The sequence below is a fragment of the Bombina bombina genome, chromosome 2 (assembly GCF_027579735.1).
Source record: "Bombina bombina isolate aBomBom1 chromosome 2, aBomBom1.pri, whole genome shotgun sequence".
Lineage (NCBI taxonomy): Eukaryota > Metazoa > Chordata > Amphibia > Anura > Bombinatoridae > Bombina > Bombina bombina.
The window spans coordinates 420747032-420760777 of record NC_069500.1 but is presented as its reverse complement, the minus strand read 5'-3'; the positions used below and the strand labels follow the sequence as shown (position 1 = coordinate 420760777).

General features: G+C 37.6%; 1 protein-coding gene across 1 annotated transcript in view; it reads right to left on the bottom strand.

Moving 5' to 3' along the window:
- Nucleotides 1-13746, bottom strand: part of LOC128648965 (somatomedin-B and thrombospondin type-1 domain-containing protein) — a 167134-nt gene that overhangs the window by 45257 nt on the left and 108131 nt on the right. Inside the window, exon 3 of the mRNA XM_053701962.1 lies at nt 588-678. Within this exon, the coding sequence (XP_053557937.1) occupies nt 588-678 (91 nt within the window). The remainder of the gene's footprint in view (nt 1-587; nt 679-13746) is intronic.

Genomic DNA, 13746 nt, shown 5'->3' with positions numbered 1-13746 from the left:
TATAAATTATTGGTAATAGAAAGAATATTATGTGAAATAAAAAATATAAATGACATATTTTTGGTTTCGATGTCTCATAGCACACATATATTTATTTTTGTAAACCTGGAGTATAGTTGTACAGTGTTGCAAGATAGAACATATTTGCTCATTTATTAAGGGTGGTTGTGTTCATCTATTTTTAAAATCTATTATCAACATAGCTACAGACAGTCAACTTGATTATATCACTTACGAAATTTGTAGGGAGGTTTGGTGAATGCATTAGCCATTTTTTATGGATGCTTTTTATACTTTTAAAATTTTGTACATGGAATGTGACTTTATTTTCCAATTTGAAATAGCTGGTTTTGCCTATTGTATCCCATCCTATACTGAACATTTCTTTACTTAAAGGACCAAATAACAAGTATATAATAAAAACAAAGCAATAGCACTTACTCCACTTCAAATATTTGGGTTTAGTATCCCTTTAACCAGTTACTTATAAGCAGTGAACACCATCAACTGATGGTCACAGGAGAAAGAGCAAAATGCATTTCCTATTAAAAAGTACAGCTTTATTTATCACAGATACTTTCTCATACCTTGGCCTTCTTTCACGAATCACAGAGTGCGGTCTCCTCCAAGGATCCCTGAAGTCCCTTTTGAAAGAGTCTGGTAAAATCTTTGCCACATCTGTAAGTTGTTTAGGGCACAGAAAATTGTTTATTATTATTATTATTATTATTAATAATAATATCACTTTAAATAACTTATTTATATTAGCTTCAACGTATTTAAAAATATCCATTAAAACATACAAATGTGGTTATAAGAAAAGGGCCTAAAAATATAATTTATGCTTACCTGATAAATTAATTTATTTCATGAGCCATTACACCTGTGAATTCCACTCATTAGGAGACAAAGATTCCCTAAACTCCAAGAGACCTTAAAAAAAACAACTCACACCTCTTTGGTTTTCATGTCCCTTTAATCTTATATTATTATATTTAAAAAATATAATTAAAATCTAGCAAAAAAAATAAGGAAGTGGGAGTCCACAAGCCATTACTCCTGGGAAACTAATACCTAAACTGTGAAGTCCACAAGTAATGAGGACAAAATAATTTGTAATTATATATACTTTAAATAAAACCCCTCTTTATTAAATATCTAATATCCAGAAACTACTGCTTGAAGGACTTCCCTACCAAAAGCAAAAACATAAATAATCAGCATAACTGGACTCAAGCATGCAGCCTTTAGCTTGTAAAGCAGATAAGCTACCCGCTAGGCAACACTGGAAAGGTCCCAAAGTAGCTGCCTTACAAATTTGATCAACAGAAGCCTCATTCCAAAAAGCCCAGGAAAAGAAACGGACCAAGTAGAATAAGCAGTAAAATGTTTAGGAGGGAGGCTAATCCGCCTTCAAAAAAAGCTTATGAATCAAAAGATTCAATCAGGAAGTCAACAAAAAAGCTGACCCCTTCAATAAACCATAAAAAATAACAAACTAGAGGATTGTCTAAAATGCTTAGAAGCCTGTAAATAAAATTTTAAAGCCCTAACATCATCCAAAATATGAAAAAGTGTCTTTTCTTAGAGTCTTTTGGATTAAAACAAAAAGAAAGAACAACAAACTCATTACTAAAAGTGTCTACTCTGCAGACAAACTTATTTGTTTCTAACGTTGACCCCAGAGTGTCCTCTTTTTTCCAGGACCAGTTTTCTATGCATAGAGTATTTAATTTAAAATTCAAAATATTTTTACGATTTCTGTCGACTGAAATGGCAGCCATGCTCCTCTCGTTGATTACATAATCAAGTCCTTCAAAGATTTTGTACCAATCATAATTGACTTGTTTATACAGACACTTCTTTATTCTCTGCATTTTGCGCAGGCACAATACATATCTATCCAGAAATCTGTGCAACTGCATTTTAGCCTGGACGAGTGAAGAGCAAGCACACTGATCCCCTCAAAGGGCAGTACTACCTGCAGCCTGCAAGCGATCACCTCCCCAACTGCATCCATGCTGTTATTGTGTTTGGTGATATCAGTGGCACTGGAGACTGCACAGCCATCAGTGTGGGCAGCCAGTCAACTTACTGTTAAATGACAGCCCTGGGGGCAAAGAGAGGACAGCCAGGAAACAAGAGGAATTGGATACTCATGAAGAAAGTGGGGTGCTGCAGGACATCTGTTGATTAGAGCTGTTGCAATGCGAGCCTGTAATCAGTGTTGAGGCCACTGAATCCCTCAAAACACACTCACTTTCTCATGCTGTCATACATACCAACAGTATATGTTAGAGCTCCAACACAAGCAATCAAAGTTCACAGAATTCTATACAGAAAAGTCAACACGATCGTAAACAGAAATTTACAGGAACTTGCAAGTCTGTTAGTTTTTGTCTTCTCCTGCTCTTCCAGTTGGAGGACAATTTTAATAAGCAAGACGCTACATAAAAAGTTTAAAAAAATGCCTAAATTCCTATATGCAGTTCAGAAGAATACACAGTGCAGGAGGATTGTCCAGGGTGAATCTTTAGGATAAAGTATATGATCAGTGTAAACTGTCACTTTAAGGCAAGAAATCAAATTAGCTCTCAAAACCCACTTATCCTGATGATCCAGATAATGAGGCCCCCAGGAAAGAATAGACAATTCAGAAATGTTTCTAACTGCAAGAATTGCAAAAAGAAGCAAAACCTTCCAAAACAAAAGATGAATATCGAAATAGTGCATAGGCTCAAAAAGAGCAACTTGCTAATTTTTTTTTACCAAAATAATAGGTCTAAGCCCTGGCTTGATCTTGACTAAAGCTGGGACAAAACTCTGAATGTCAGGAAGCTTAGCAATCTTCTTGAGAAATAAAACTGAAAAAGCCTAAATCTGGCCCTTTGGTTGTGCCAGCTACAACAATACATACAAAGAAATAAAGGTCTGAATCAAGGTCTCAATAAGAGAATAAAAAAAACAAAACACTTTGACTAAATCATTCAATCTTCAAGCCATCAAGTTGAGAGATTTGAGAACCGAAAGTAAAAATTAACCCTTGAGACAGAATGTTGTGGTGCAGAGGAACAGGCTACGGAGGACAACTGGACATCTGTACCAGATCTGCAAACCATGTTTTGCAAGGCCAAGCTGGAGCAATCAGAATTTCTGATGATACTTCTAGCTTGATCCTGGCTATCACTCTTGGTAACAGAAGAGATGGAAAACTGCAAGCCAAACAAAACAACCAAGAAGCTTCTAAAGTAACCACAAACTCCGCCTGAGGATCTGTGAACCTCAAAATATCTGGGAAGCTTGTTGTTCAACCAAGAAGTCATCAAACCTATTTCTAGAAGAATCCATTGATCCACAATCTGATAGAAAACTTGCAGTTCCCTCTTAATGATAGAAGTAAGCCACTATTGTGACATTGTCTGATTCGAAAAAAAGATAAAATTCTCTTTAAAACAGAGGTCAGCTCTGAAGAGCCCTAAAGATTGAGCTCCAAAACATTTATAGGTATCCTCGCCTCCCAAGGAGACCCAACTCTCTGCACTCTCCGAGACCCACAGACTGCACTCCAACCTGAATGATTTTCGTTAGTTATGATAACAGTCCAATTTGGATGAAAAAAATATTCCTCTAGAACAGGGTTCTTCAAACCAAGGGTCGGGACCCATTACTGGGTCGCAACACCATGTTTACTGGGTCACGACTTGTGTTTGTGTGGTGTGTGTGTGTTGTAGGAGAGTGTGTGTGTGGTGTATGTGTGTTGTAGGAGAGTGTGTGTGATGTATGAGAGTGTGTGTTGAGGAGTGTGTGTGTGGTGTATGAGAGTGTGTGTGGTGTAAGAGTGTGTGTGGGGTGTATGAGAGTGTGTGTGTGTGGTGTATGAGAGTGTGTGTGTGGTGTATGAGAGTGTGTGTGTGGTGTATGAGAGTGTGTGTGTGGTGTATAAGAGTGTGTTTGTGGTGTATAAGAGTGTGTGTGTGGTGTATGTGTGTTATAGGAGAGTGTGTGGTATGTGTTGTATGAGAGAGTGTGTGTGTGTTATTACCTTTTTACAACACTTTCAAGTTTGACTGCAATCAGGAATAAAAGTAAACACACATTTTAGTCACTTTGCCAAAAATTGCAGCTATCTTGTTGTGTTATATTTCAGAAATGTTCAGACCAAGCATAAAAATAGGTTCGCAAAGCTATATGGTGTCATTGCACTGGGTCTTCATAAAAAAAGTTTGAAGAACCCTGCTCTAGAACAATGCACTGAGGTTGAATCCACCAAAAAAATCAGGAATTGTCTTGCTCAGAAATCCAGAAGGATTTTCAGAGAAAGCCGAGTATGATTCCAGCATCACCGACAAAGCTGAATAAGCATCATGTGAAACAGAGCAAATGGAATAGCATCTAATGCTGCTATCATCAGACCTTATACCTCCATGCAATGAACTACGAAGAGAAAAAGAACTGAAGATTAAAAAAAGCTGAGAGTAACAACCTTCTCCTATGGTTTGTCAAAGATAGTCCCATAGAGTCTATATTGTCACCTAGGAATATAAACCTGGTATGAGAAGAAAGAGAACTGTTTGGAAAATTGATTCTCCAAGTCTGTTAGTATAAAATACTGCTAAATGGAGTCTGTACCAAGATATCATACAGATAAGCAACAACCAAAATATCCTGAGCTCTAATTACAGACAAGATCGTTCCCAGAACTTTTGAAAAAAATTCTGTAGCTAGACCAAAAGGATGAGCAAATTGAAAGTGCTTGTCCAGGAAATCTCAGAAAATTATGATGATCCCTGTAGATAGGGATATAATGATCAGTATCCATCAAATCTATTGTAGACCTAAACCTCCCTTGTTATGAAAAGAGGCAGAATAGACCGAATTGTCTCCATCTTCAAAGAATGATCCATGAGAAACTGGCCTGTAAGTCCCCCTACATCTTAGGAACAATGAAGAGGTTGGAATAAAATCCCTGGCCTTGTTCAAAAATTGGAACTAGTACTATAATTCCCATATATTCCAGATCTAAGACTAACTGAAAGAATGCTCTTACCTTTACAGGACTCTTCAGAACATACATGAGACAGAAGAAAAACTTTCCCCTGGGAGGACTAGATTTGAAATAAATTTAGTATTTCTAGGAAATTAAATTCAGAACCCATGGATCTTAAACAAATTGCAACCAAACCCCCTGAAAAAGGTATAATCTGCCCCTTCCCTGAAATAGAGGAGACAGGTTTCATAGACTGTTTAGACTTCATACAATTTAAATTTGGCTTCCAGGAAAATCTGTAAGAGCCCCATTTCTGAGTGAAAGAAAAGGAATTTTGGCTTCTAAATTGACAAAAGGAACGAAAATGGTTAGAAGCCTTGATCTTATCCTTAGACTTCTTATCATGAGGGAGAAAATCTCTTACCTCCAGTCACAGTAGAAATAATAGCATACAAAATTCTCCCTGAAAAGGAAGGGACAAAAACCTAGACTTAGAAACCATGCATTATTGGAAATCAGCAACCTTAGCTGGATTTGAACCCTCAACTTTCTGCTTGCTAGGTGGCTGAACTAAACAATGGACTGCTTCTCCCTTATGGTCAGGTCTGCTAATGCCATAATTGTGGCATTAATCTTAATAATGTAAACAACAGTGTCACAAACAAAAGCATTAGGTGACCTAAAAAGTCTCAATTGATTCTAAAACTCTTCACCAGCAAATCCATCTGAAATCTGCTCAGATAAGTTATCACACCAATGAGTAAAAGCTGCAGCAACACAAGCAATACTAATTGCCGGCCTAAAAGAGAAACCCATTTGCTGAAATGCCTTCTTATGAAAACACAATGTCCTGTCCACAGGGTCTTTAAAATAAGTACTATCCTCAAGAGGAATAAAAGTAAGTTTAGTTAAAGTAAAAATAGTCCCATCTATCAGTTTCCTAAAGCTCTATGTTAGAAGCAGGTAAAGGAAACATCCTTTAAAATTTTAAAGCTTGATTAAAGGGGATACCAGGTTAAGACCACTCTTTAGAAATTATTTTAGAGTTAGCGTCAGAAACTGGAAAAACCCTTTGGTGACTAAGCAGTAGATTTAAAAAACAAATCCAATAACTTTACAGACCTTTCCCCAGTGACCCTAGAATCCTTGTTCAGGTCTAAACAGAAAGATGATAATTCTGTACCTAGATCAGAGACTCTGATCTAGACTCCTAATCATCCAATCCCTCACCATCTAAGGACAAATCAGATGAACCAGGGCCTTAAACATGCAGCTTAAAGGTATAGGAAAGTCAAAATTAAAAAAGAGCATGTAATTTTAAGACACTTTTAAACTAACTTCTATTTTCAAACTGATTTGTTCTCTTGTTATCCCTTGTTGAAAAAGAATAAGCACATATCCTACACTAGTGGGCTCTAGCTACTGATTGGTGCCTACATACATTTGTTTCTTGTGATTGGCTGACCAGATGTATTCAGCTAGTTGCCAGTAGTGCAATGCTGTTTCTTCAGCAAAGGATAACAAGATAGTTAAGCAAATTTGATAATAGAAGTAAATTGCAAAGTTGTTTAAAATTGTATGTTCTATCCAAATCATGAAATATTTTTTTTAGATTTCTGTCCCTTTAACTGACTTCGATCTATTTAAATCAGATAAGCAATATAAGTAATTAACAGAAACCGACTCTTAACGCTTATTTGGAGGAGACATAGCCATAAACATTTCAGATAAGTGAAGCATACAAAACTCAAAATCCTGAAGCAAAATATGAAGAACTCCCCTGTGTAAAACAAACAGAAGGAGGGCAGATATCCTTAGAAGCAAAAGCAGCATTGGTCTGATTAAAATGCAATAACTGATTCATACAAGAAATGCAAAGCTGAGTAGGAGGGATTACATCAATACGCTGGCAAAAAAAAAAAAATACACACTTAATATTAGTTGGAAAGTGTTCAGAGGATCTATCTTCTAAGGAACCAATATTTCAATTAGTGGGGACAGAACCAGTATGCTTCATCATGAAAAACAAACCTAGACTGAAAACCACAGTAAATACATTAATGTGGTAGGCAAATAACAGGTATTAAACACAAAAATTCTAAAAAAGGAATATGGGCAGGAAATACATAAACAGAGAACCTTCATGAAATACACCCCAATAATAAGCAGCTCTAGACAGTATTAAAAATCTTACTCCCTCCACCAGAGAAGACCAAAACAAACAGAAGAGTGCTATGAATCAAAAATATAACGCAGCAGGAAAAGAGCAAAGTGCACTAACCTGACACCTAACGCCTCACTTTTATGAAAGAAATATACCTGAAATTTAGAAGCCACACATAATATTGAAGAAAAGTAATTCCATTACTTTTCAGAGAGCGTGAGTGGTTATCTGTCTGTATGTAGAGATGTACAAAAAGGCACCAAAAAGTTAGGAAAACTAGAATTTTTGAAGCTTCCTGGCTCACATGATATGTCAAACAATGAGATACAAAATACTTGTGCACCCATCCAACAGCAGAGCCTCATTACAGAGCTAACATCTGCCATTTTCATACTCCATATCCTATAAAAGTCCTGGTTTCATGTAATCAACAACATTTTGCTGGCACCACTCATGTCTACTCGGAGCCACCCTCACTTCATCAGGTTGCCACAATTCCCCTACCGGTCTCTCTGATTCACAGAAAACAAAATGTGTGCTTACCTGATAAATTATTTTCTTTCAGAATGATGATGGTCCACAGTACTCCATAACATATGAGATATATTTCCTGCCACTAGGAGGAGATCAAGAACCCGCATCAGAGCTTAAAATCCCTCCCACCTCCTATCTCTCTCTTCGTTTTAACATATAGTCGAGTAGGGAATAGGAAACATATAGGTAGGAAAGACAAAGAGGGTCTGTAGAGGTGTTATTAGAACTGTCGTCCTAAAATTGAAACAAGCAGGACCTGTGGACTTTCATTATTCTGAAAGAAAATAATTTATCAGTTAAGCGTAAAAAAAAAAAATATTTTGTAAAATGATGATGGTCCACAGTCCTCCATAACATATGGGATTAATACCCGAGCAGATGATCTATGTTACGGAAAAGGGTGGGATCATTTTTCTGGCAGTTCTTATATAGACTACATTGCAGCCTGAAGGACTTGCAAAAAAACAAAACTTCAAAGCGATAAAATCTGAAAAATGAAAGCAGAGAAAATGCTGCAGCTTCGCAAATATAGCTCCTAAAATGCATAATGTTTTAAAACTTACAATGTAGCAACTGCTCGTGTAGAAAGCGCTGTAATGTGATCACTTATTTTTTTTTTAGACAAAAGGCCAACGCTACCTTAGTAGATTTCTTCCCCCTTACGAGTCTCAGAGTAGTGAAACATAAAACTAGAAGTGTGTCTGAAAGTAGCTTGGAGATAGAACTTCAAAGTGTTGACTACATCAAGATTATGTAAAAGCCGTCACTTAAGAGTCAACAGGATCTGAAAACAATAAAGGAACAACCATTTTCTTGATAGTTATTTTCCTTAGAAGTTACCTTAGGAGAAAAAACAAAATGTATGCTTACCTGATACATTTCTTTCTTTACGGATATGGTGAGTCCACAGGATCATCAATTACTGTTGGGACTATCACTCCTGGTCAGCAGGAGGAGGCAAAGAGCACCACAGCCAAGCTGTTAAGTATCACTCCCCTTCCCACAAACCCCAGTCATTTAACCGAAGGTAAATAGGGAGAAAAAACATAATTTATGTAAGAACTTACCTGATAAATTCATTTCTTTCATATTAGCAAGAGTCCATGAGCTAGTGACGTATGGGATATACATTCCTACCAGGAGGGGCAAAGTTTCCCAAACCTCAAAATGCCTATAAATACACCCCTCACCACACCCACAAATCAGTTTAATGAATAGCCAAGAAGTGGGGTGATAAAAAAGTGCGAAAGCATATAAAATAAGGAATTGGAATAGTTGTGCTTTATACAAAAAAATCATAACCACCAAAAAGGGTGGGCCTCATGGACTCTTGCTAATATGAAAGAAATGAATTTATCAGGTAAGTTCTTACATAAATTATGTTTTCTTTCATGTAATTAGCAAGAGTCCATGAGCTAGTGACGTATGGGATAATGACTACCCAAGATGTGGATCTTTCCACGCAAGGGTCACTAGAGAGGGAGGGATAAAATAAAGACAGCCAATTCCTGCTGAAAATAATCCACACCCAAAATAAAGTTTAATGAAAACATAAGCAGAAGATTCAAATTGAAACCGCTGCCTGAAGTACTTTTCTACCAAAAACTGCTTCAGAAGAAGAAAACACATCAAAATGGTAGAATTTAGTAAAAGTATGCAAAGAGGACCAAGTTGCTGCTTTGCAAATCTGATCAACCGAAGCCTCATTCCTAAACGCCCAGGAAGTAGAAACTGACCTAGTAGAATGAGCTGTAATCCTTTGAGGCGGAGTTTTACCCGACTCGACATAAGCATGGTGAATTAAGGATTTCAACCAAGATGCCAAAGAAATGGCAGAAGCTTTCTGACCTTTCCTAGAACCGGAAAAGATGACAAATAGACTAGAAGTCTTACGGAAAGACTTAGTAGCCTCAACATAATATTTCAAAGCTCTAACAACATCCAAAGAATGCAACGATTTCTCCTTAGAATTCTTAGGATTAGGACATAATGAAGGAACCACAATTTCTCTACTAATGTTGTTGGAATTCACAACCTTAGGTAAAAATTCAAAAGAAGTTCGCAACACCGCCTTATCCTGATGAAAAATCAGAAAAGGAGACTCACAAGAAAAAGCAGATAATTCAGAGACTCTTCTGGCAGAAGAGATGGCCAAAAGGAACAAAACTTTCCAAGAAAGTAATTTAATGTCCAATGAATGCATGGGTTCAAAAGGAGGAGCTTGAAGAGCCCTCAGAACCAAATTCAAACTCCAAGGAGGAGAAATTGACTTAATGACAGGTTTTATATGAACCAAAGCTTGTACAAAACAATGAATATCAGGAAGATTAGCAATCTTTCTGTGAAAAAGAACAGAAAGAGCAGAGATTTGTCCTTTCAAGGAACTTGCGGACAAACCTTTATCTAAACCATCCTGAAGAAACTGTAAAATTCTCGGAATTCTAAAAGAATGCCAGGAAAAATGATGAGAAAGACACCAAGAAATATAAGTCTTCCAGACTCTATAATATATCTCTCTAGATACAGATTTACGAGCCTGTAACATAGTATTAATCACAGAGTCAGAGAAACCTCTTTGACCAAGAATCAAGCCTTCAATCTCCATACCTTTAAATTTAAGGATTTGAGATCCTGATGGAAGAAAGGACCTTGTGACAGAAGGTCTGGTCTTAACGGAAGAGTCCACGGCTGGCAAGAGGCCATCCGGACAAGATCCGCATACCAAAACCTGTGAGGCCATGCTGGAGCTACCAGCAGAACAAACGAGCATTCCTTCAGAATCTTGGAGATTACTCTTGGAAGAAGAACTAGAGGCGGAAAGATATAGGCAGGATGATACTTCCAAGGAAGTGATAATGCATCCACTGCCTCCGCCTGAGGATCCCGGGATCTGGACAGATACCTGGGAAGTTTCTTGTTTAGATGAGAAGCCATCAGATCTATTTCTGGGAGTTCCCACATTTGAACAATCTGAAGAAATACCTCTGGGTGAAGAGACCATTCGCCCGGATGCAACGTTTGGCGACTGAGATAATCCGCTTCCCAATTGTCTATACCTGGGATATGAACCGCAGAGATTAGACAGGAGCTGGATTCCGCCCAAACCAGAATTCGAGATACTTCTTTCATAGCCAGAGGACTGTGAGTCCCTCCTTGATGATTGATGTATGCCACAGTTGTGACATTGTCTGTCTGAAAACAAATGAACGACTCTCTCTTCAGAAGAGGCCAAGACTGAAGAGCTCTGAAAATTGCACGGAGTTCCAAAATATTGAACGGTAATCTCACCTCCTGAGATTCCCAAACCCCTTGTGCCGTCAGAGACCCCCACACAGCTCCGCAACCTGTAAGACTTGCATCTGTTGAGATTATAGTCCAGGTCGGAAGAACAAAAGAAGCCCCCTGAATTAAACGATGGTGATCTGTCCACCACGTCAGAGAATGTCGGACAATCGGTTTTAAAGATATTAATTGAGATATCTTTGTGTAATCCCTGCACCATTGGTTCAGCATACAGAGCTGAAGAGGTCGCATGTGAAAACAAGCAAAGGGGATCGCGTCCGATGCAGCAGTCATAAGACCTAGAATTTCCATGCATAAGGCTACCGAAGGGAATGATTGTGACTGAAGGTTTCGACAAGCTGAAATCAATTTTAGACGTCTCTTGTCTGTCAAAGATAGAGTCATGGACACTGAATCTATCTGGAACCCTAAAAAGGTTACCCTTGTCTGAGGAATCAATGAACTTTTTAGTGAATTGATCCTCCAACCATGATCTTGAAGAAACAACACAAGTCGATTCGTATGAGATTCTGCTAAATGTGAAGACTGAGCAAGTACCAAGATATCGTCCAAATAAGGAAATACCACAATACCCTGTTCTCTGATTACAGACAGAAGGGCACCGAGAACCTTTGTAAAAATTCTTGGAGCTGTAGCTAGGCCAAACGGCAGAGCCACAAACTGGTAAATCTCAGGAACTGATAGTGAGCTGGATGAATCGGAATATGCAGATATGCATCCTGTAAATCTATTGTAGACATATAATGCCCTTGCTGAACAAAAGGCAATATAGTCCTTACAGTTACCATTTTGAATGTTGGTATCCTTACATAACGATTCAATATTTTTAGATCCAGAACTGGTCTGAAGGAATTCTCCTTCTTGGGTACAATGAAGAGATTCGAATAAAACCCCAGCCCCTGTTCCAAAACTGGAACTGGCATAATTACTCCAGCCAACTCTAGATCTGAAACACATTTCAGAAATGCTTGAGCTTTCACTGGGTTTACTGGGACACGGGAAAGAAAAAATCTCTTTGCAGGAGGTCTTATCTTGAAACCAATTCTGTACCCTTCTGAAACAATGTTCTGAATCCAAAGATTGTGAACAGAATTGATCCAAATTTCTTTGAAAAAACGTAATCTGCCCCCTACCAGTTGAGCTGGAATGAGGCCATAAAGCTCTTCTAGCTAAAATAGCTAGAGACATAAACCTGACATCAACTCTGATAATATCAAAAATGGCATCACAGATAAAATTATTAGCATGTTGAAGAAGAATAATAATATTATGAGAATCATGATCTGTTACTTGTTGCGCTAAAGTTTCCAACCAAAAAGTTGAAGCTGCAGCAACATCAGCCAATGATATAGCAGGTCTAAGAAGATTACCTGAACACAGATAAGCTTTTCTTAGAAAGGATTCAATTTTCCTATCTAAAGGATCCTTAAAGGAAGTACCATCTGCCGTAGGAATAGTAGTACGTTTAACAAGGGTAGAAATAGCCCCATCAACTTTAGGGATTTTGTCCCAAAACTCTAATCTGTCGGACGGTACAGGATATAATTGCTTAAAACGTTTAGAAGGAGTAAATGAATTACCCAAATTATTCCATTCTCTAGAAATTACTTCAGAAATAGCACCAGGAACAGGAAAAACTTCTGGAATAACCACAGGAGATCTAAAGACCTTGTCTAAAAGTTTAGATTTAGTATCAAGAGGACCAGAATCCTCAATTTCTAATGCAATTAGGACTTCTTTAAGTAAAGAACGGATAATTTCCATTTTAAATAAATATGACGATTTATCAGCATCAACCTCTGAGACAGAATCCTCTGTATCAGAAGAATCATTAGAATCAGAATGATGATGTTCATTTAAAAATTCATCTGTATAAAGAGAAGTTTTAAAAGACTTTTTATGTTTACCAGAAGGAGGAATAACAGACATAGCCTTCTTAATGGATTCAGAAACAAAATCTCTTATGTTATCAGGAACACTCTGAACATTAGATGTTGATGGAACTGCAACAGGTAATGGTACTTTACTAAAGGAAATATTTTCTGCATTAACAAGTTTGTCATGACATTTAATACAAACAACAGCTGGAGGAACAACTACCAAAAGTTTACAGCAGATACACTTAGCTTTGGTAGTTCCAGCACCAGGCAGCGATTTTCCAGTAGTATCTTCTGACTCAGTTGCAACGTGGGACATCTTGCAATATGTAATAGAAAAAACAACATATAAAGCAAAAATGATCAAATTCCTTAAATGACAGTTTCAGGAATGGGAAAAAATGCCAGTGAACAAGCTTCTAGCAACCAGAAGCAATAAATAATGAGACTTAAATAAAGTGGAGACAAATTTGACGCCCAGAATATTTGGCGCCTAAATGCTATTAGCGGCAAAAATGACGCCACATCCGGAACGCCGACATTTTTGGCACGAAAAAACGTCAAAAATGACGCAATTTCCGGCGACACGTATGACGCCGGAAACAGAAAAAAAAATTTCGCGCCAAGAAAGTCCGCGCCAAGAATGACGCAATAAAATGAAGCATTTTCAGCCCCCGCGAGCCTAACAGCCCACAGGGAAAAAGTCAAATTTAAGGTAAGATAAAAATGATATATACAAATGCATTATCCCAAATATGAAACTGACTGTCTGAAATAAGGAAATGTTGAACATCCTGAGTCAAGGCAAATAAATGTTTGAATACATATATTTAGAACTTTATAAAAAAGTGCCCAACCATAGCTTTAGAGTGTCACAGAAA